At 33.6% G+C, this 20,498-nt stretch overlaps 2 protein-coding genes across 2 annotated transcripts; one reads left to right on the top strand and one right to left on the bottom strand.

Annotated features, from left to right (window-relative positions):
- Nucleotides 1-7: 7 nt before the first annotated feature.
- Nucleotides 8-5,528, bottom strand: LOC140039442 (uncharacterized). Its single transcript, XM_072085045.1, has 2 exons — nucleotides 5,453-5,528; nucleotides 8-3,377 (listed from the first exon to the last, which is right to left on the bottom strand). The coding sequence occupies exons 1-2, from the start codon at nucleotides 5,526-5,528 to the stop codon at nucleotides 1,117-1,119; spliced, it is 2,337 nt and encodes a 778-aa protein (XP_071941146.1). The 3' UTR covers nucleotides 8-1,116.
- A 2,648-nt stretch (nucleotides 5,529-8,176) lies between these two features.
- LOC140041003 (BTB/POZ domain-containing protein 10-like) lies at nucleotides 8,177-18,468 on the top strand. The gene is made up of 9 exons (XM_072087353.1): nucleotides 8,177-8,284; nucleotides 12,877-13,000; nucleotides 13,317-13,637; nucleotides 14,285-14,381; nucleotides 14,929-15,049; nucleotides 15,726-15,823; nucleotides 15,965-16,064; nucleotides 16,248-16,412; nucleotides 16,701-18,468. The coding sequence occupies exons 2-9, from the start codon at nucleotides 12,897-12,899 to the stop codon at nucleotides 16,934-16,936; spliced, it is 1,242 nt and encodes a 413-aa protein (XP_071943454.1). The 5' UTR covers nucleotides 8,177-8,284; nucleotides 12,877-12,896; the 3' UTR covers nucleotides 16,937-18,468.
- Nucleotides 18,469-20,498: the final 2,030 nt, after the last annotated feature.

The raw sequence follows: 20,498 nt of genomic DNA, 5'->3' as shown, positions 1-20,498 counted from the left end.
ACGGTTAATTTTACCCAAAAACTCATGTTCTGACAGACAATTTAAATATTTTTTGCTTTAAATTACATTTTTTCAGGTAAATACTTTTTTTTTTTCGATCCAGTTTTTGGTCAAAGTGGATAACTATTATGTAACAATAAAATTACATATTCTACAAAAAATGTAAAAATAAATATTTTTCAAGGGGACAATACATCTTTAAACGTTTAATCATCAATGATAGATTAATACGTAATAGTATAGATATAAATAATATTATTTGTACTATTTATTACATAACTTACATTTCTCTAGTATACAACGACGACTACTACTACAGTTCTGTACATGGACGGAGATTCTGATAAGAGATCTCACTTTTTCAAACTGGAAGACATTATTCATGAATGTGCCTTAAACTAAATCCACAACATTAATTAACCTTTGACCATATATCAGATTAATGAGGGAGTTTATTGTGCTGTTTGTATTTTGTGTATCAAACATGCATCACATCAATGGTGCTGAAAAACGGTAAACCAGGATTACCATACTACGCAAAATACCATACAGTAAGGGGATACCTTTGAGTCCCAACAAAGTGTACCCTTAAAGGGGGGAATGTTTCATAATGCTTGGTTCCCACTACAGACGCAACACACGGACGTAACGCAACGTAAGATAAGCTTGGTTCCCACTACAGACGCAACACACGGACGTAATGCAACGTAAGATAAGCTTGGTTCCCACTAGAGACCCAACACACGGACGTAACGCAACGTAAGATAAGCTTGGTTCCCACTACAGACGCAAAACACGGACGTAACGCAACGTAAGATAAGCTTGGTTCCCACTAGAGACGCAACGCAAGTACGTAATGCAACGTAAGTAATTTGACCAATCAAATGCGATTGATTATTCGAACAATTGCTTGTGATTGGTCAACTAACTTGCGTTGCGTCTTCGTCCTTGCGTTGCGTCCTAGTGGGAACCAAGCTTTATTTGGTCATTTGCATTGCGTTTACGTCCTTGCGTTACGTCTTAGTGGGAACCAAGCTTAAAGATGGTTGGTTGTAAAGTTAGGTGCTTCCGGGAGATGTCCTAACGGAGTGTTTGTATTTGTATATGCTGCTGCCTTTATAATTTCAATGGAGACACAAATACAACATATTGAGTGCTCATCATTGGCTTGTTCGGAATTTCTGTCTTAATTGATGAACATTTAGTAGTTTTTACATCATTTACTTTGTGACTAACAGCGTGGTTAGCAGATGTAGCCAATGCATGCTGATCACCATTGTACCGCCGACAAGGAGACAATTCCAACGTCTTCACCGAAGGCTGAAGATGAGGAAACAATACTAGATCAACTGCGCTGTCATAGTTGTGACCTGTATCGATGTCTTTGACAGAAAAGTTGTCTTGCCCTGAAATTTCATCAATGGAATGGTTACTGCAGTAATCCAGCGTAACAGGTGGCGGATTTGGAACTGCAAAAGAGAGCGAAGAATCAAATCGTAGGCCTACTTCTGCATTCCATGTAACGCGTTTCTTGTCGTTTTCCACCGTTTTTACCTGTTGTCCGTCGTCAGCATCTCTACTAGGCCTAGATAAAATTCTGTCTGTTACTACAACCGCTTTCTCCCTTTGTATAATTTTAGGTAACATGTCTTTTTGATCAGACATTGTTATAGCACTGTTTTGACGAGTTTTTCTTTGATTATCTGCTAGAGGACAAACTTTACAACATTGTGTATTTTTGACAAGAGTTTCTTCAGGTAATCTTACTTTATTTTTGGATTCTACGTTGTTTTCTTGATGAACTATTTTGTTTTTCATAGTAGCGTGTTTCGTGTTAACTTTTTGCTTCAATTTCGTATTGTCTGATGATAGTGGTAGTTTAAATTGTTTAAAAGTACTGTATTTCAATGGTGGGCAAAGTTCGACCCTGTGCGTCTTATTTGTAAGTACTTTATGTTTGTGAACATTGTGGCGCTTTTCTTTTTCTAGAATAAAATCAAACATCGGGTAGATTGAGCGAATTTGGTCACGGTCTTTCTGTAAAAAGTCGGCAGGAAGTTTGTCTACCAAACTTAAGTTTTTAGTGGTAATAAACGGCCGCGAATATAATCTTTCTAACTCCGGTGGTAAAGTATTACTACTGCATATTCCGTCTTTCTCCAGTGGTTTTAAAATGTTGCTACTACTGATTCCGTTTGTCTTCGGTGGTATAGTGTTGCTACTACAGGTTCCGTTTGTCTCCGGTGGTATAGTGTTGCTACTACAGGTTCCGTTTGTCTCCGGTGGTATAGTGTTGCTACTACAGGTTCCGTTTGTCTCCTCCGATGGTAAAATGTTGTTACTACAAATTCCGTTTGTCTCCGGTGGTATAGTGTTACTTATACGGATCTTGTCGATGTTGGACGATTTTTCCTCTATTGTTACTGGCACTCTTGATCCATTTGATGTTTGCTCCGATATTATGGGTATTCCTCTCCTTTCGTTTGGGTGATAAAATCGAAATTTATGCGCTATTTCCGACATTATTTGAAGATATTCTGTATAAGATATTTTACCGGTTCTTACTAACATCTGATATTTTAACATGACAGTTTTCTTGTCAACATGTGTTGCTGTTTCTATAACCTCATTATTATCCAGTTGTTTGTTCAGTTGTAGGTTGTGTTTATTTGTTTGGTTTATTTTATTATCGGTAGAAACTGTTTCTTGTTTTTGAATTGTACTGCGGACGTCTGGTGGGCTTGAGGATAGTCTTTCATTAAGAGATGATTGTGACTGGCCTTTTTCATCAGTATTTTTCTTTTTGAAATCAATCACTTTATTCATCTTATGGATTCCTTTTTCATTCTTACTCTTACAACCTTGAATAATTTCCCAATCGTTTCCCAACTGGTCGGTGATCTCCATAACTTTTGGCAACTTTAGCTGACATTGTACCTCTGTTTTAACAACGCAACCAAGTGGTTTATTTTCATGCTTTTTTGGAACACTGTTTTTGCTACTTAAATTGCTGGTGTTCCGGCTTGATAATATGTTTATTCTACGCAGACAACTTATGTCTCTTATTGGCGGGAGTGTTCTTTGATAATCAGACGACCTCCATCTACGTTTGTTACTAAGACATGTATTGTACACAGCCGGGTTACTCAAAGCAATTAGTTCGTGTGCAGAAAATGTACGGGTGCGTGCGCGTGTTTGTTTACGTAACGCGTTGTTGATACTATTTGTGAAATGTTGGAGGAACAGACCCGGATGACGCGCAGACGTCTGATTGGTTAAGTACACAGATTTACGTTCTAGGCCTAAAGGTTGCTTCCATTCCTCTGGCGAATCTTGATGTAAACTGAAATTGAAGAAGAAGAAAAGAATGTTGTCATCTAGTTTATTGATTTTTTGTTAAAATAAGCAAATGTTTACATTTAGCGGACCGGAGTGGAGTAGAATTTCCAAACAACCTCTCCTAGAATTACGATATATTTTTTCACGTACAGAAAAGTTCAAAATATTTCGCATGGTAACTAATTGTTACGGCTTGGTTTGTACTAAACATATATATTTATATACTAAGGTTGAAAGTATCAGACCGTTAGGATAGAGTGCTCGATACCAATTTAGAGCATAAATAAATAAAATAACAGCAGAAAACATGGTTACTTCATTGTTTTTATCGCTACAAATCTGTTTTGTATGACCAGCATGTAGCTGGTCGCACTCTTCAGGCGAAATATAAAACATAAGTGACACATTTATATTACAGGTCTTAATAATATATATATAATATATATTAAGATACGGTATTCGTAAGCACCTACAACCGGGAAATAGGCCTATTTAAAACGAATCGTTAAATTAGACAAAAAACTGCATAGCATAACATTAAAAGTGTTTGAGCCGTCGTATCTAGTCCTGTATTGTATACTTGTTATGTGTTCAAGGGTTATTCATTCAGTAGTATCAGCCGCATAAACCCCAATATTATAACCCGTCTCTACAGCAGCAGAAAACAAATGTTCTGCGTTGAAATAGGAAAAACAGACACACTAGACTTTGACCCATATAATAATAATCACAGAAATGCATAAAATTAAATAAATATCATTAGGATATGAAATCAATAGCTAATATTGTCATGGAGTCAATTGTCACCAATTTACATAAATTTAATTTTCGCTGTGTGGTTTGTCGAACTAAGAACGTAACTCAATTGATAATCAGAAAAATAATTATGTCTGTTTGCATTTATACATAATAAGTTTTACTCAAACAAACGTCTTGTGTTCGACTTTCATCGAAGGGCACGAATCCGATCAATAAGGCTAGTTATAAACGAATGATCACGACTGAAGGCAGCATAATAGAATGATCAATATATAATACACTGTACCTGTTATATAGTCTGTAAGGCTGTGAATCTCATTAATACATTATTATCACGATGGACAGAGCAAGGACAGTATTTATAACATATACAGTAACTGTACTTTGTTGGATGTGAAGCTTATAAAGCTAGGCCTAACTAGATACAGAAATGTTGTAGGGTGTCTGCTTAATTCAGCTCGGCTAGGGCGGGAAAACTTGTCATATTTATACAGATGATGGTTTCATCCGGATGAATTAAAATGATAATATATTTTATTAAATCATAACAAGACACAAATATATAAACGAAAAATTGTGTTAAAATGACTCATTTCTAAAACAATCTGAAATTACCTAACTAAAAGGAAGATGAAAGGTGTAATGGTATATAGGCCTATATCGCATAACAGAACATATGCGCGTGCGTATAGTGTGAACGTAGCTTTAATCACAACCTTAGTACAAATAAAATAAAAAGAAGAAACGTAAAATATCTTAAGCTCTGTCTACACTATCAAACTAGTTTGACAAAATAAAGTGTGATGTGCTCAAATATGGTAGTGATATGGCATCATATAACATCACATTTTTGTTGTCACATAATGTTTGATAGTGTAGACAGGGCTTTATACCATATTTTCAAATGAATAGCACTGAATTCACATTCGTTTTAATTTTACCACAGTAAATTTAGATCTGGTATTTTTCACTATACCAATTCATTTTTACCACCAAACAAGACAATTTTACAAACCGTTGAGTTTTAAAACACAGGTTATATTTAACATTGAAATTCGAATACTTACAACTTGTTTGGTCAGCAGTTAGCATGTTCCATTCTCAAATGAAGTAGTTTTCTCTTTTCCTCGTCATTTTACAACCATCATGGATGCATAGTTCAATCCCAATACAATTCCTCGAAGTTTTTTTTGTTTGAATATAATATTTGTAAACGTTACTTTTGAACTACGTTTCTAAACTGAGTTTAAAATTATTGTAGGGCCTACACATTATACTTCACGTTTCTAGACTGATGTCGTACGCCTGAGGTGAGGTGGCTTCTTTTAATAGGCCTACTTGGAAAATGCTTGACAATTTATATCCTCTATATCTTCTTCGTCTTTATCTTCTTTCTCCTCATCTTCTTCCTCTTCGTCTTCTTTCTCCATCATTGCAACGGTGAAGAAACTTACTGATATTCAATCGCGAGACCACACCTTTACACAATTTTAAACTTAACAAAAACGAGCTAATTACGAACAAAACGCTGTCAAATTCGACCAAAACGTTCCTACTTATTCCGTTTTCGTTTCTATGATACTAATAGGTTGATATCCATGTGAATAGTTATGAAGTGTTTAAGAGAATAATGGTAACTATGGCGACATGACGCTCCGGTAATGCAGTCCGCGAACAGTCAATTAAGAACACAGAAATGGCATGTGATTTTGATTGAAATTATATGAATGCTGTTATTATATTGGTCAAAATAGATGCTAGAATAAATACGGTTGAGTTACGCCGGAGGTGAATATCATTACCGTAATATTACAATAGAGATTATAATAATTATTAGGCTTATTATAGTATTGACCCCCTGTTGACCTGACAAAATAAATTACTTTGATTGTGCACCTATATGGCCTATTTATTGTGTAAAATGATTGATAATAAATAATAATTCAGGTTTATTGTCCAAAAAAAGACGAAAAATGCCACAAATAGCAAGAAGGCTGAAACCGTAACATTTTCCAATACAAACGTTAAAATTCATAAGAAAATAACCACAAGTGACACTAAAATAGGATTGCCATATATAGCTCTATGCAGAAGACTGGCTATAAAGTACATTTCACAGTGCATTTTAACATAATTTGGGAACATAAATTATGAATATCTTCGAGATTTACACACGTACTTCAACTTTATTTGTGTACCTATACTACACTGTCAGATTAAGAAACTAATTAAGGGAAGAGTGAGAATTTTACTCTTCCCATGCTCACACTTACTTAGACTGAACTTAAATTAAAAAGTGCAGGTGGTAAAAGCACTTGGAGAATATACTTTACAATATCCATTAACAAATGAATTGTCTGATGAGGCGAGACAACTAAATCGTAATTACAAAGGTTTAGTTGACAATTACGCCGACAAAATTGTTAATTGTGATATAAACCATCTTATTGTTATAAAAACACGGCATTTCAAGTTTAATCACCTTAATGCGAATTTCCTTACAGAAACGGCCAAGGATCAGATACAGAGGAACTTTTACAAAAGAAATTATAAAATTTTGTGTAAAATAATAATAATAATAATAATAAATCTTCTAAAGCTCTGTCTAAACTGCCAAACCTTATGTGACAACAAAATGTGATATGCCTATTTATGGACAATCATGATGATGTTATATCACTACCATATTTGGGCATATCACTGCCATATTTAGGCACATCACATTTTTTTGGATCATACACGTATGGAAACATAATAATACTCCCATAATGCAGCTATATCAGCGCAAAGTGAATTAGAAGTAAGACAACATTTATAACGAACAGCAGAAATTATAACAGTCAATTCTAACAAAATGAGAAAAACTTGCCAATTTTGAATTAATAAAATTAAAAGTTTATGTGAGGAAAAAAATCTTCAGTTCGAAAAACCAAAATATTTTAAACGATACGGGACCTACATTTTAAAAATAATGAACTTATGAACATCAAACTCTCTTTAAGATCCAAACGAAAATGAATTGAACATAAAACCTATAAAATATGAGCAAGAAGGTAACAGCATCAATTGTTCATACGATATTAAGGTACTTACCCATTGAATATCATGACCATCAACACTTTTAGTCAGCCACCTGCACTTTGACCACCTGCCTTGTATTTAACAGCAATTCGACTGGCACCGTGTGGGCTTTAAACATCTTCAATGTCTTCTTTGTTATAGCAACACACTATATACTTCTTCCTGTTATTGTATCTTGTTCAGCTATACCTGCCCTTCTTTATCGATCACATTGTTTTCAAGTTGTTTTATTTAGATCACCTTTCAATGATACCTGTTCACACTGAGGTAGATATTGTTCAATGGGCCTACTCACTTCTCTTTGACAGGGTTAACGCACTTTGTAACAACAAAACAATGGAATTGTAATTTAATGTACGTTTATCGATATATGGCAGAGGCATGAATTAAGACTGGTAGAAGAGATTCTCATCCCTGCATAAAATATATCTTTACTTTGTTTTATTTTTTTTGGTCTCTAATACTGTAAGTTACTTAAGCACTTTCAAACTTTATGTGACAACAAAATGTCATGTGCCCATATATGGACATATGATGTCATATCACTACCATATTTGGGCACATCTCTACCATATCTGGGCACACTTTTTGTCAAACTAGTTTGATAGTGTAGACAGTGCTTTAGTAGTCTTTGTTTATATCAAGAAGAAATATAATTTCTCCGTGTTTTATTGTATTTGGTCATAAGCGTCGTGAGGTGGTTTCCCATATATGGACATATGATGTCATATCACTACCATATTTGGGCATATCTCTACCATTGGGCACACTTTATTGTATTTGGTCATAAGCGTCATCTGTTTCAATATCAACACATAGAAGATTTAAATTGATTGCAATACTACAGCATTATAATATATTCATGTTATTTATTAGTAGGCTACGCAATAAATACACTATATACAGTGTTTAATTTAATTAAGAAGAATAGATATGAGGACTACTCTGAGAGAGAGGCGATAGTTTTGTAATATTGGACAAATTGGTGGCGCTGTTTGGTTTAAAACAAAAATTGAAATAAAGAACAAGAAGTGGTGGTTTGGCAGGCTGAGAGGCCGTCGAATTTCGTTCATTTTGACCATTTCGTAAAGATAAAAGATAAAAAGTAAGTTGTTTATAAATTAAGTAACTCATTAACTACTTGATAATGCTTTTATAAACATGTATACATATTATTTTTGACATTTTTAACCAATTGAATTGTACACCTTTCGGTCATGAGGCCTGGGCTTTAGCTCGCCGCGGTACCACCTGCTTGGCCGAACTTAACTTGCTATAGCCTAGGCTAGGTAGGCTGATGAGTCACAGTCGGACTTGACCTATTTTACTACGAGTAGGCCTAGCCATGCCATCTTAATTTAAAATACCGTACCTTCTAGAGGCTAGCTTATAATAATAACTAATTCATATTTTTAGACCTAAACATATTAACAATAGCCTATTATTAATACTAGAATGATTTATTCTCATTCATTAATTCATCATTCTAATTGAATTTAAAGGCTTTAGGCCTAATTAGTATTATTATTAGGCCTAAACTTGTCTTAAATTTCATTAATAGAAAAGGATGATCATGTCTCTAAATATGTACACCTTGGCCTGTGTATATTTATTGTTTATTATTAAAGTTTGATGTAAATTTCATTTTAATTATGAATCACTAGGCTACGCTACAGTAAATTATTTTATTTATTCAATTCATAATCTGGTATTTGTTAAAACCCCTTGTTATTATTGGAGTATGACAATGTTGGTAAATTAGTGAACCGTGAACCACTAACTTGCACTCCACCCTGTGCGCAATTATTTCTCGGTTGCCTGAGGCAATAAAGCCACAGCGTTGTAATGCATGGCTTGCTATTGATTAAGAATATATTATACTTTCGTTCGGCAGATAAAATTCATAACACAGTTATTATTTGATTAGAATATGTTAATCTTGGATACATTATAAAAAAACTGACTACTGTAAATTGTATTTGCTCTTATTTTAAATTAATTTAAAGGTTATAAATTATCTTGTTTTCTTAAGATCTGTCTACACTATCAAACTAGTTTGACAAAAAAAGTGTGATGTGCCTAAATATGACGGTGATGTTCCTTAATATGGTTGTGATATGCCTAAATATGGGAGTGATATGCCTTAATATGGTAGTGAAATGCCTAAATATGGGAGTGATATGACATTGTGTACATACTGTATATGAGCACATCATATTTGGTTGTCACGTAAAATCTGATAGTGTAGACAGAGCTTTATAATTTATAAATTGTACAGTACGTATTCAATAGGTTCGGTTTGCTATTGATTTGTGGTGTTTAGCAATATCCTTTTTTCTTAACCAACAAGTATAAAATTTAATAAACATGGCAATTTAAATATTTAATCTGCTCTGTTGTTGTTTCATGCAGCAATGGTTTCACACAGATATGCTTAATTTCGCTTTAGACATTATGCCTCAGATTTGTTATTGTTAAATTTCTGACACAATGCTACAAACAGCTATCATACTGTACACTGTAAAGCTCTGTCCACACTATCAAACTTCATGTGACAAAAAAAAAAGTACTTGTTTGTTGTGTTAATATTACTTTCTTCTTCCTTTGCGAAACTATAGTTACGGTATCTCGTTTTAGTGATATCAATAAGAATCCCAATTTAAATTTGTTATTACAATTTATTATTTTCATAATTGACAATGGTGTTATTATTGAAGGCATGCATAACATACAAATTATACAGATATAAATGTATAAAAATTGAAATTTATATGACTACTGATGCCTTTTTTCTTACTTTGAGAAACTACAGTATTTTATTTTCAGGTTTTAGTGAGACTTGCAATTTCTTTTTTGTTATTATTCATTTCATCACATCCATAGACAATGCTGTTATTATTAGTTATCCGCTTGGTATACCAAGCGGATAACTCCTTGTTATTGTATGAGATCAACAGTTTTTTTCTGTATTATTCTTCTTTCCATCCTTCCTTTTTGTGGATCGCGTTTCTCTAAAATGTGTAAACATAACATTTCATAACTTTGACAACATATGGGCATTTACGTGAAGTTGTGCACCTCCTATTTTTGAATGACGTCATAGGTGCGCAACGTAACTTACGCGCAATTTTATGAATTTCAATGATTGATCATAGATTAAAAACTAAAAGTCATTTAGTATTGACACTTTGACAAAATTTAAGTCATATCAGGGGCAAACTTTCTACGGATTAAAAATGGCATGTTTCACAAGAAGTTACGCGCGCACGCGCATTTAAAATTTCAAAATGCGCAAAATTAATTTCTAATCAACTTTTTATGCGTTTCTTGTCATTTTGAGCATGTCAAAAATTCCCACGGGCGCGCAATTTTTTACGCACGCGGTGCGCACGTAGCGTTAAAAACATATTTTTTTCCCTTGAATCATATATTTCAAGCCTTTCCTAGTAATTTTGAAAACAATTTAGACCTTTTCCAATTTAAATAACGCCATACGAACACGTTGAATTAAACATTTCATGCGCGTTTTTTATGAAAAAGCTTAAAAAATCATCAAAATTATGTCTTTTTTTAAACAGTCATAGTTTCTAAAGTAAACCGTGAACCGTTTATTTTTATTACAAAATCTAGAAGTTGATGAGTTGTAGATATCGGATCATGCATCGATAAGGCTAAAAAAACATTGTGACGTCATCGTATGGCCACACGAATGTAAAATATAGGATTTTTGTCTCTTTCGTTATTGCTCATCACATTCAATGGAGCGCATCACGCTTACTGTATCTGTATTCCTTTTTCTCCTACATTTATATATTGTGTAGGTCAATCAACTTTCTTTAGCATGAGATAAAAATATTTTAATTTTTATGACGTCATCATGCCTAAAAATTTTAATTACGTGGGTCATTAATTTCATCTTTACAGTAAATTTTAATCTGTAATAGCTCGTAAGAATAAAATGTGATAATCACGATTAAAACGTTTTATGGAAGCTATTGGATTGTAGATACGAATTCATGTAAACATTTTGCCAATCGGATGTTGTGACGTCATCATATGGCCAGTTGAATAAAAAAAGTCGTATTTTCATATTTTGCGTAATAGTTCATCACATTTAAAAGGGTGCGCATCTATATTTTACGTATTCAAATTTCTTCTACACGTTAATATGTTGTTCCTGAGATAATTTCCTTCTGAAATTGCTATCTAAGTGTTTCATTTTGATACCGTCGCCATGTTAAAAATTGGAATAAATGGCGGGTCCCGTAATTTCACCTATTCTACACTGTATGTAATATGTATACAGATTATACTGTTTGCATGTATATACTATATGACACAAAATTGACAGAATTCAGCACTAACAGCATATCATATTCTTCAGTTCTTGTCATAATGCCATAATCTTTATCTGTGTGCAATATTCCAACGTAAGACGTGCACTTGGCGTTTGTCGTGGTGCGGATAACTAACTCGTCAAAGTGACGAGTTTCATGTCTAGTTAAAGATGTATTGTCCCCTGCAAAACATGAAAAATGAAGATTAATTAAATCAGACTTTGAATAGGTTATTTTGTAGTTTTAATAAAGTTAATCACTCTGTAGAAAAAAAACAATGAAAAATCAATAACATTGATAAATGGTTTTAAAATTCAACCAAAAATCCATTAGCTGGCAGGCAGCCAATTTGACCATTTTTTGCTTTAAATTACAGTTTTTTAGGTAAATAAATTTTGTTTCGATCTGATTTTTTGTCAAAGTGGATAACTATTATGTGAAATTAAAATGGCATATTCAACAAAAAGAAATGTAAAAATTATTTTTCAGGGGACAATATATCTTTAAAGGCAATAAATCGCGTACAACACACACAAATTTCTATTACCTCGGTATTCAAGCGTAATTCAGTATACATGCATTTTGCGTGTATATATTCAGGCTGCTTTTATATTTCAAAATGAATAAAGCCAGTATACTGTAAATCGCTTTCATTGTGAATACCGTACTGTGTCAATATTTATTAAATTAGTGTATTCAATTTATGTTAAAATGTACAGGGCTTGATTTACAGTATTTCTATTAGCTTGCCATGAGTGGGATATACAATTAGTTTTTAGTTAATAATAATACTAACTGTAAAAAATATATGAACCTTTTTTTGTATTGTTAAAAATAGCAAGTGTACTAATACAATTGTCTACAGCTTACTAAAGTAGTACTTAATAATTAGCGTTATATGAAATACTATCTTAGTGACTATTCTAGCAAATCTCTCTTGGGATCATTATGAAGGCTTTTGGCACTTCATAATAGAATTAATCAATTCATTCAGTTCCATACATTTTAGAACTGCAAAGTTTAAGAAATGCTTTTATGCTCTGTATATAAACTGTACTAACACCATCAAACTTTATGTGACAAAAAATGTGATGTGCCCATATATGGACATGATGATGTCATATCACTACTATATTTGGATACAGTATATCACTACTGTACTATATTTGGACACATCACACTTTTTTGTCAAATGACTTTGATAGTGTAGACAGAGCTTTAGAACAACAACAAAAAATGACTATAATATTAATATTCTGTAATTTTATTTTTATTTTTTTTAAATATGTATTCTTTCTAGATAATGCGATTTCACTTGCACTTTCTGTTAACAATCTGGTATGTATTTATTTACTTTCAGAAACTGTTTGATTGAGTTCAATGGCAGAACGCTTTCCGCAACCGTTTCATAGAAAATCTGTAGATAGTAGTGACTCGGACTCGGTCGAAAACGAGCCCATCCTAACGCCCCACCCACACAACAGGTATTGTTTGTTTAAGCAGAATGCAAGTTCAGTCTTGTTAGCTCTGTCTACCCTATCAAACTTTTTGTGACAAAAACATGTGCCCATATGCTGATGTCATATCACTACCATATTTGGGAATATCACTACCATATTTGGACACATCACATTTTATTGTCAAACTAGTTTGATAGTGTAGACAGAGCTAAAAGAGTTATATTATCATCAGGCAAGATTGGAATCCAAATTCTTAAGCATACTTACTAAGCATCTTAACCGTCATATTCTTATTGTGATTTTTCTTTTTCTAAGTTTATTCATTTTGTTTGTTTCACAGATACTCCTTTACTTTTAATGTATCATATCGACAACAAAGACAAAACCAAGTATCCACTAGTCAATCTATGAATCCCGACGACAACCGCAACATGGCGCATTACGCCCCCAAGTCTGCCAGTCCCTCTGGACAGACTAAACCAAGATGTAGACTTCCGTCAAGCGAGCGTGTAAAAGGTTCACGCAATTTACCGCTTCAGAATAAGAACGATGGGAGCACGGTTGAAAAGCTTCCGGAACGTGTGACACTGATTGTTGATAACACCAGCTTTGTTGTGGATCCAACATTGTTTGTGGCACAACCAAACACAATGCTAGGAAGGTAATACTTTTGTCTATTACATGCCTAGCTTAAACTACATGGACAAACTGATACAGGCTCATTCTCATCCAATGATAACAAAAACACCCTTCCAAGACAGTGATATTGCTGGTTCTTGGATTATACTTCATCTGGTGACTGTTGTGTTGAATAAAATGAGTTAGTCTTGCCTTCCAAATTCAAGGATGTAATTGTTATCCTGACCTAGTGCATGTCATTGGTTAAAATGCATTAGATCACAGGTTGAGAGCCATTTCCTAAAACTTTGTCTACACTATCAAACTTTATGTGACAAAAGAATGTGCCCATATATGGACATGATGATATCATATCACTACCATTTTTTAACATATCACTACCATATTTAGGCACCTCACTACCATATTTGGGCATATAACACTTTATTTGTCAAACTAGCTTTATAGTGTAGACAGAGCTTAAGCCTCAAATGAATTGGTTTATATAAGTATCCATCATGTAACTGGTCAGTGAATTATAGACTGACTGACTAAGTCCATATTCAACCTCTACAATAAGCTTTGATGATTGCTGTGCTCTTATTTTCTTCTTAGGTATTTTATATGGCTTGTAAATTGCTGAAATAAAGTGTGTTATTTTTGATTATTATTTTTGTTTTTAAAAAACAGAATGTTTAGTCAGAATCACAGCTTCAACAGACCTAATGAGAAAGGAGAGTATGAGGTAGCTGAGGGCATGCCTGCTGAACTATTCTCATCCATTCTTGTGAGTAAAACCCTTCAACTATATAGTTAGCGTTCCACAAAATTACTGTTATCTCTGTCAAGGAGGTTACCGTATGCCTTTTTAGCGCTCCTCTACTGATCACAAAATGATAATATATTTATCCTTACATACTAAGAAACAGGAAGATAACAGTTATTGATTTTGATGTTATTGCTATTTAGCTCTGTCTACCAAAAAATGTGATGTGTCCATATATGGACATGATGATGTCATATCACTACCATATTTGAGCATATCACTACCATATTTGGACACAAACTAGTTTTGATAGTGTAGTAATACAGTTTTTTTGTAAAATCTTTATTGCTTGTTTTGTGGTTGTCCCTGTTTCATTTCTTAGTTTTACAACGTTACAATTTTACTTTCGTGTCTCGTATTTGAAATGAAATAAAATAAATATCAATACAATTGAGAGTTTTAAGTCGCATCTGAAACGTTTTTCCCAGAATGTTTGACTAACTTTTCTTTTGTTTTAACATACCTTGCACAGCACTTGTGTATTATTCAATCTTGTGTGTTTTCTTAGCAATATTACAAGAAAGGAATGATCAATTGTCCACCTAACATTCCAATCTCTGAACTGAGAGAAGCCTGTGATTACTTCCTGATTCCATTCAATGCTACAACAATCAAATGCAAGAACCTCAGTAAGTATTATGCTAAGCATACAGTAGTGGGGTCTAAGGGGGAATGGGGGTGTCTGATCATTCAGTAGTGGGCGTCTAAGGGGGAATGGGGGTGTCTGATCATTCAGTAGTGGGCGTCTAAGGGGGAATGGGGGTGTCTGATCATTCAGTAGTGGGCGTCTAAGAGGGAATGGGGGTGTCTGATCATTCAGTAGTGGGCGTCTAAGAGGGAATGGGGGTGTCTGATCATTCAGTAGTGGGCGTCTTATCATTTCGGCCGCCAGTTATGAACACATAAATTTATGATTAACTTACCATATTTATGAAGAATAAAGGTTAGGGAGAATTTTACTCACACTTACCAAAGGGGATTTTTTCTTTTTTGAGTAAAAAAAATGGTGGTCAAAATAAAAATATTTTAAAATAGTTCTGGGAGTATTATACAGCTCTGTGTTTTTAGAGTTGCTGTTAAGTTGGATACAAGATTAACTGTATAAAGGTTTGTCTACACTATCAAACTTTATGTGACAAAAAAAATGTGATGTGCCCATATATGTACACGATGATGTCATATCACTACCATATTTGGGAATATCACTACCATATTTGGGAATATCACATAAAGTTTGATGGTGTAGACAAAGCTTAAGGCTCTTTTTGTTTAAAAAAAAACTTTTTCATTTTTGTTTGTTTGCAGGGAATCTGTTGCATGAGTTTTCCAATGATGGTGCTAGTAGAGAGTTTGAAAACTTTGTAGAAGAATATTTGTTGCCACAGATGTTGCAGAGTGCTTATGTAAGTATTTGTAATATTTAATAGGATAAACAACACAATGAAAGTGAAGTGCTGAAGAGGGGCGAGTCTAAAACCTCTCCAACTCCATAACTTAATAAAAACCAATTACAAGAAAAAGGTTATTATATTGTTTTATTTCAGCGTGGTGAAAGAGAATGTCATATTGTTATCCTTTTGGATGATGATGTGTTGGAGTGGGATGAACAGTATCCACCTCAGATGGGAGAGGAATACACACAAAGTAAGCACAAATTGTTTATACAGTCAACTCTTGTAATACATAAAAATATAAAAAAATAGTTAAAAAAAATAAAGAAAATAAAAAAAAAAAAGTAAAAAAATGGAATAAAAATAAAATGATGTTTGCGGCTGACCTATGTTTATACACTGTTACTATCATTGTTTTCAACTTTCTTTTCTTCAGTTATATATAGCACACAGATGTACAGGTTCTTTAAGTATATTGAAAACAGAGAAGTTGCCAAGACTGTAATGAAAGAGCGTGGCTTAAAGAAGATCAGGCTTGGGATAGAAGGCTATCCAACTTATAAGGAGAAGGTCAAACATAGGTCAGGAGGTCGCCCTGAAGGTCAGTCTGTTTAAAATCATTTCAGTAGTTCATCATTAAGGGGAAACTTTTTAGTTGAAATTTTTTTATTTCAATAAAGCTCTGTCTACAATATAAAACTTTATGTTACAAAAAAATGTGATGTGCCCATATATGGACACGATGATGTCATATCACTACCATATTTGGGCATATTGTCAAACCAGTTTAATAGTGTAGACAGAGCTTTATAGAAAGACTTCTACTGTAGCATTTCAATCAAAGCAAAAATATTTACTATATAATGTATATATTTTGTTTTTGTTACAGTAATTTACAATTATGTGCAGCGACCATTTATCCACATGTCTTGGGAGAAAGAAGAGGCGCGTAGCAGGCACGTGGACTTCCAGTGCGTCAAGAGCAAATCAATTTCAAACTTATCCACGGCATCGGCTGAACTTCCCATCAATCCTGATCTAGCCAATGCACCAGAGGGCGTGGCAATGTTGTTACCTCCGCCGGCTGATCCGGAGAATCCAGAAGGGGAACAGGACGCAAGTTGATTTCCTTAGATGAAGTCGAGGAGTCGGTAGTAGATATGGTTCTATTTCCAGTGAGGGTTATAAGAGTAATAGGATGAGACACACCGAAGCGGTCGGACTGAGGTGCATGATGTAAGGTTATCAATTTGGTTTCCAGAAGAGTTCGGAATTAGATTGAATTTTCAAAAGTATGTATTTAAGGGAATATAGATGGTTTATGCGCTACCTTTTCAGGATAAACAGTTTGTGTCGATGTCTAACCATGGAGGTATAAAATAATACCTCCATGGTCTGTTAATCAATTTCAGCTATCTAACCAATCAGAACAAGTCGGTCAGTCATGCATATCATTTGACCTAACCAAGGAGTTGAACCATCCTTCTTATTACCTGACTGAGAATTTTATTCTGGTTGGTTGATTTTGTTATTGTGTAACAGTTTGGTAATGGGCGGAGTTAAACTTAATGTCCATGGAAGGGTTTAGCCAATCAGAAGGCTGCGAAGAGTGTACAGGGGGCGAGGGAAGAAAGCTGAACAAATATGTGCAAGTACGCCATTCCAAGTGCTAATGATATAAATGCTGCGAAGTTACAGTAGCTAGACTAATGCCTTAGTTAATGTTGCACTCGCGTATTGCTGTTCACATTATAATGCTGCGAGGTAGATTGGTTATTTTTTAGCGGTTAGAGTTGTACACTAAATATTTTACCCTAGCACGCACATTATTTATTTAAAAACATCAACATTAATCCGTTAGATATTTTTAAGCTCTGTCTACACTATCAAACGTTATGTGACAAAAGCATGTGATGTACTCATATATGGACATGATGATGTCATATCACTACCATATTTGGGCATATCACACTTTTTTTTGGTCAAACTAGTTTGATAGTGTAGACAGAGCTTGAGATATTAAAGCCTGAACAATTTTCTTGTTACCATTGTCGATATTGCTACAAAGGCATTACAATGTTTACAGTGCATATACAGAATTGCATCACTGTAACAACAAAATAATTGTCAAATTTCTTAATACAATTCCTACAATTTAATGCCAAAAAAGGATCCAAACATTTGTTATGTTTATAAGTCGTTTTACGGTGTCTATAGTTGTAAACACTAGTGTGTATACAACATGCATTCAAGTAGTGCACATGTGGTGTTACTAACGTTACTGTAAGCTTGGTTGTTGATTGCTATTTATATACACATTTGGTTCATATAAACATACAAGCCATTTCAGCATTGACCTAAATTATTAAATAATTACTAATTAGAACTTTCCCCCCTAAAAAAAAATAAATAGAAATCATTTAATTAAAACATCTCATTGAATTATTAAATTTAGCAATCAAATGCTGACAATTGTGATGAATATGTACAGTTGTATATATATGTAATATTTATAATTTCTGTTTGTTTTATGGATTATATTATTATATTAAACTAAACTAAGGGTTATAGGTTGGTGATCAACCCACATATTATTGAAAGGCAACGAATATTTTAATGTGAATTCTTGCATAAATTAAAATTTTGATTTAACTTGATCATAGTTTTTAGCCTTTTAACATTATTAACAGATCCAATATCTACTGTAATAAAGAGATAACCACCTGTGTGCCTATTAAAATACAAAATTATTTTTGCACACGCTCAGAAACATATGAGCATGTGCAGAATGATCTTTTGACTTGATAAGCGTGTTCTCACATGGTATGTCGTGAAAACGAAAAGTAACACATTTGTTACATTGTAGACTACAGTGTTCTGTATCTAACACATATTTAAAGTTTGGAAATATGCCAAATGAACTTTGACCTGACCTGGTAGTTATGTCAACAATTTAAATACAGCTTTAATGTAAACATAGTAATTTGTAATCAAATTTAAATAAGCACAATTTTTTGGTAATTTATTGATTTATTTTTGATTTTCTCTAATTTAATTTTCATTACATTGTTATATTTGTATTGGTATAATTAATGTCAACTCACTTTTTAAAATCTGAAATTTAGAAATGCTAAATTAAAATGTAAATATTAAGAATTAAAAACCAAAAAAGTAAATAACTAATAATATATACGAATGATTTCAATTGCTTTGAAAACTTTGGGTATTACATAATATGTAGCGGTTGCTTCGCAAATGGATAGCAAATGCTCATTTATTAGTTGTAGAACATTGTTATGTTTTAATGATTTAATATTAATGTAATGAGGTTTTGGTTATTGTATATTTAAGTAGCCAAAGTTATTACTTAAATGAATTGTTAACAGTACTGGCATTACTATGAAAAAGCTAAATTATAATATTAAGCGATTGGCAACTATTGTGTACTGTGTGTTATTTTGTTGTGTCACATCTTTTTAATAAGGTTTGTCATCGAAAATAGCGTGCGCGATGCTTGGTGGGAAGGGTTTGGGAGCAAAAGTCATGATGCGTACCTACATGATTTGTTGTTTGTACATAGGCGTTGTTACGCTTGCTCCTAAACCCTTCCCATCATGCATTGTGCAATGACGTTTCCCGAGAAAGCAAGATATTTGCGATAACTGATTATATTTTTTAATGTATTTTCTGGAAGAAATTACGATTTATATAGAGCTAATGAATTCGTGTAATGCCATATCTGATTATGAATAAGTGATCATGGAATATACCATTTATCATAATTGTCTTAATTTCCACTTTCCTTTTTCTTATCCATCAATTTAAACTTGCCAACCAAAGCATATATTATTGTATTCACCTGCTTCGTTTCTAATAAATTTCCTGTTTTTTTAAACTATATTTTCAGGCTGACATGATATCGATGTTTTAAAGACCCCTTCCCTGCAATTTTGGACGTTTTTTGGAAAATAATACATATATATCACTTTAAAAACATTAAACCATGTCATTCCTTGTCTTAAATGTACGTTTTATGGTAAATTATGGTAAAAAGTGAGAAACAATGCACTACCTAAGTAGCTCGCGGCGATCGACCTCTCGTGGACGGTCTTAGGCCTAGCCTAGCTAGGCTTAGTTTTGTAGGCCTAGCTGGTAAACATCGGTAACGTACGAACATCGTACGCGAGCTATATACCTAGCCTGACGTTGTATAGTTGCTGCATTAATTGTCTTTCTATTTTTGCCAGACTCCGTTGATACAAATTGGGGAAAACCCGGTATTTTCGCTGAAAAGTTAGGAGTCTTCCATTTGTTTTGGCCTCACGATCGATCGAAAAGTGGGCGAATTACAGGTGAAAAACAAAAATATCAATCCGCGCGCAATGCATTTTGGGATTTATAGCGGGCCGCTATAATTATTAGAATCGGCTTATTTTTCACATTTTTAACCGTTTAAAGACGAAAAAAGTTATCGCAATAGGACCATATAGTATTATTTTTACATTAAATATAGTTTGTGATCTTAAATTAGATCTAAAAAACGTAGGGAATGGGGCTTTAAATATCCATCGATTTTTTGCTTTTCCACACTACCGCTTGTACTTTTTGTGTGCACTGTGAAATGATTTCTCTGTCTGATAGGACTTAAAATTGATACAGCGCCCTCAATTTTATTTTAGAGTACAGA

Source organism: Antedon mediterranea, chromosome 2, assembly GCF_964355755.1.
Source record: "Antedon mediterranea chromosome 2, ecAntMedi1.1, whole genome shotgun sequence".
Taxonomy (NCBI): Eukaryota; Metazoa; Echinodermata; class Crinoidea; order Comatulida; family Antedonidae; genus Antedon; species Antedon mediterranea.
This window is presented reverse-complemented; position numbering and strand designations above follow the sequence as displayed.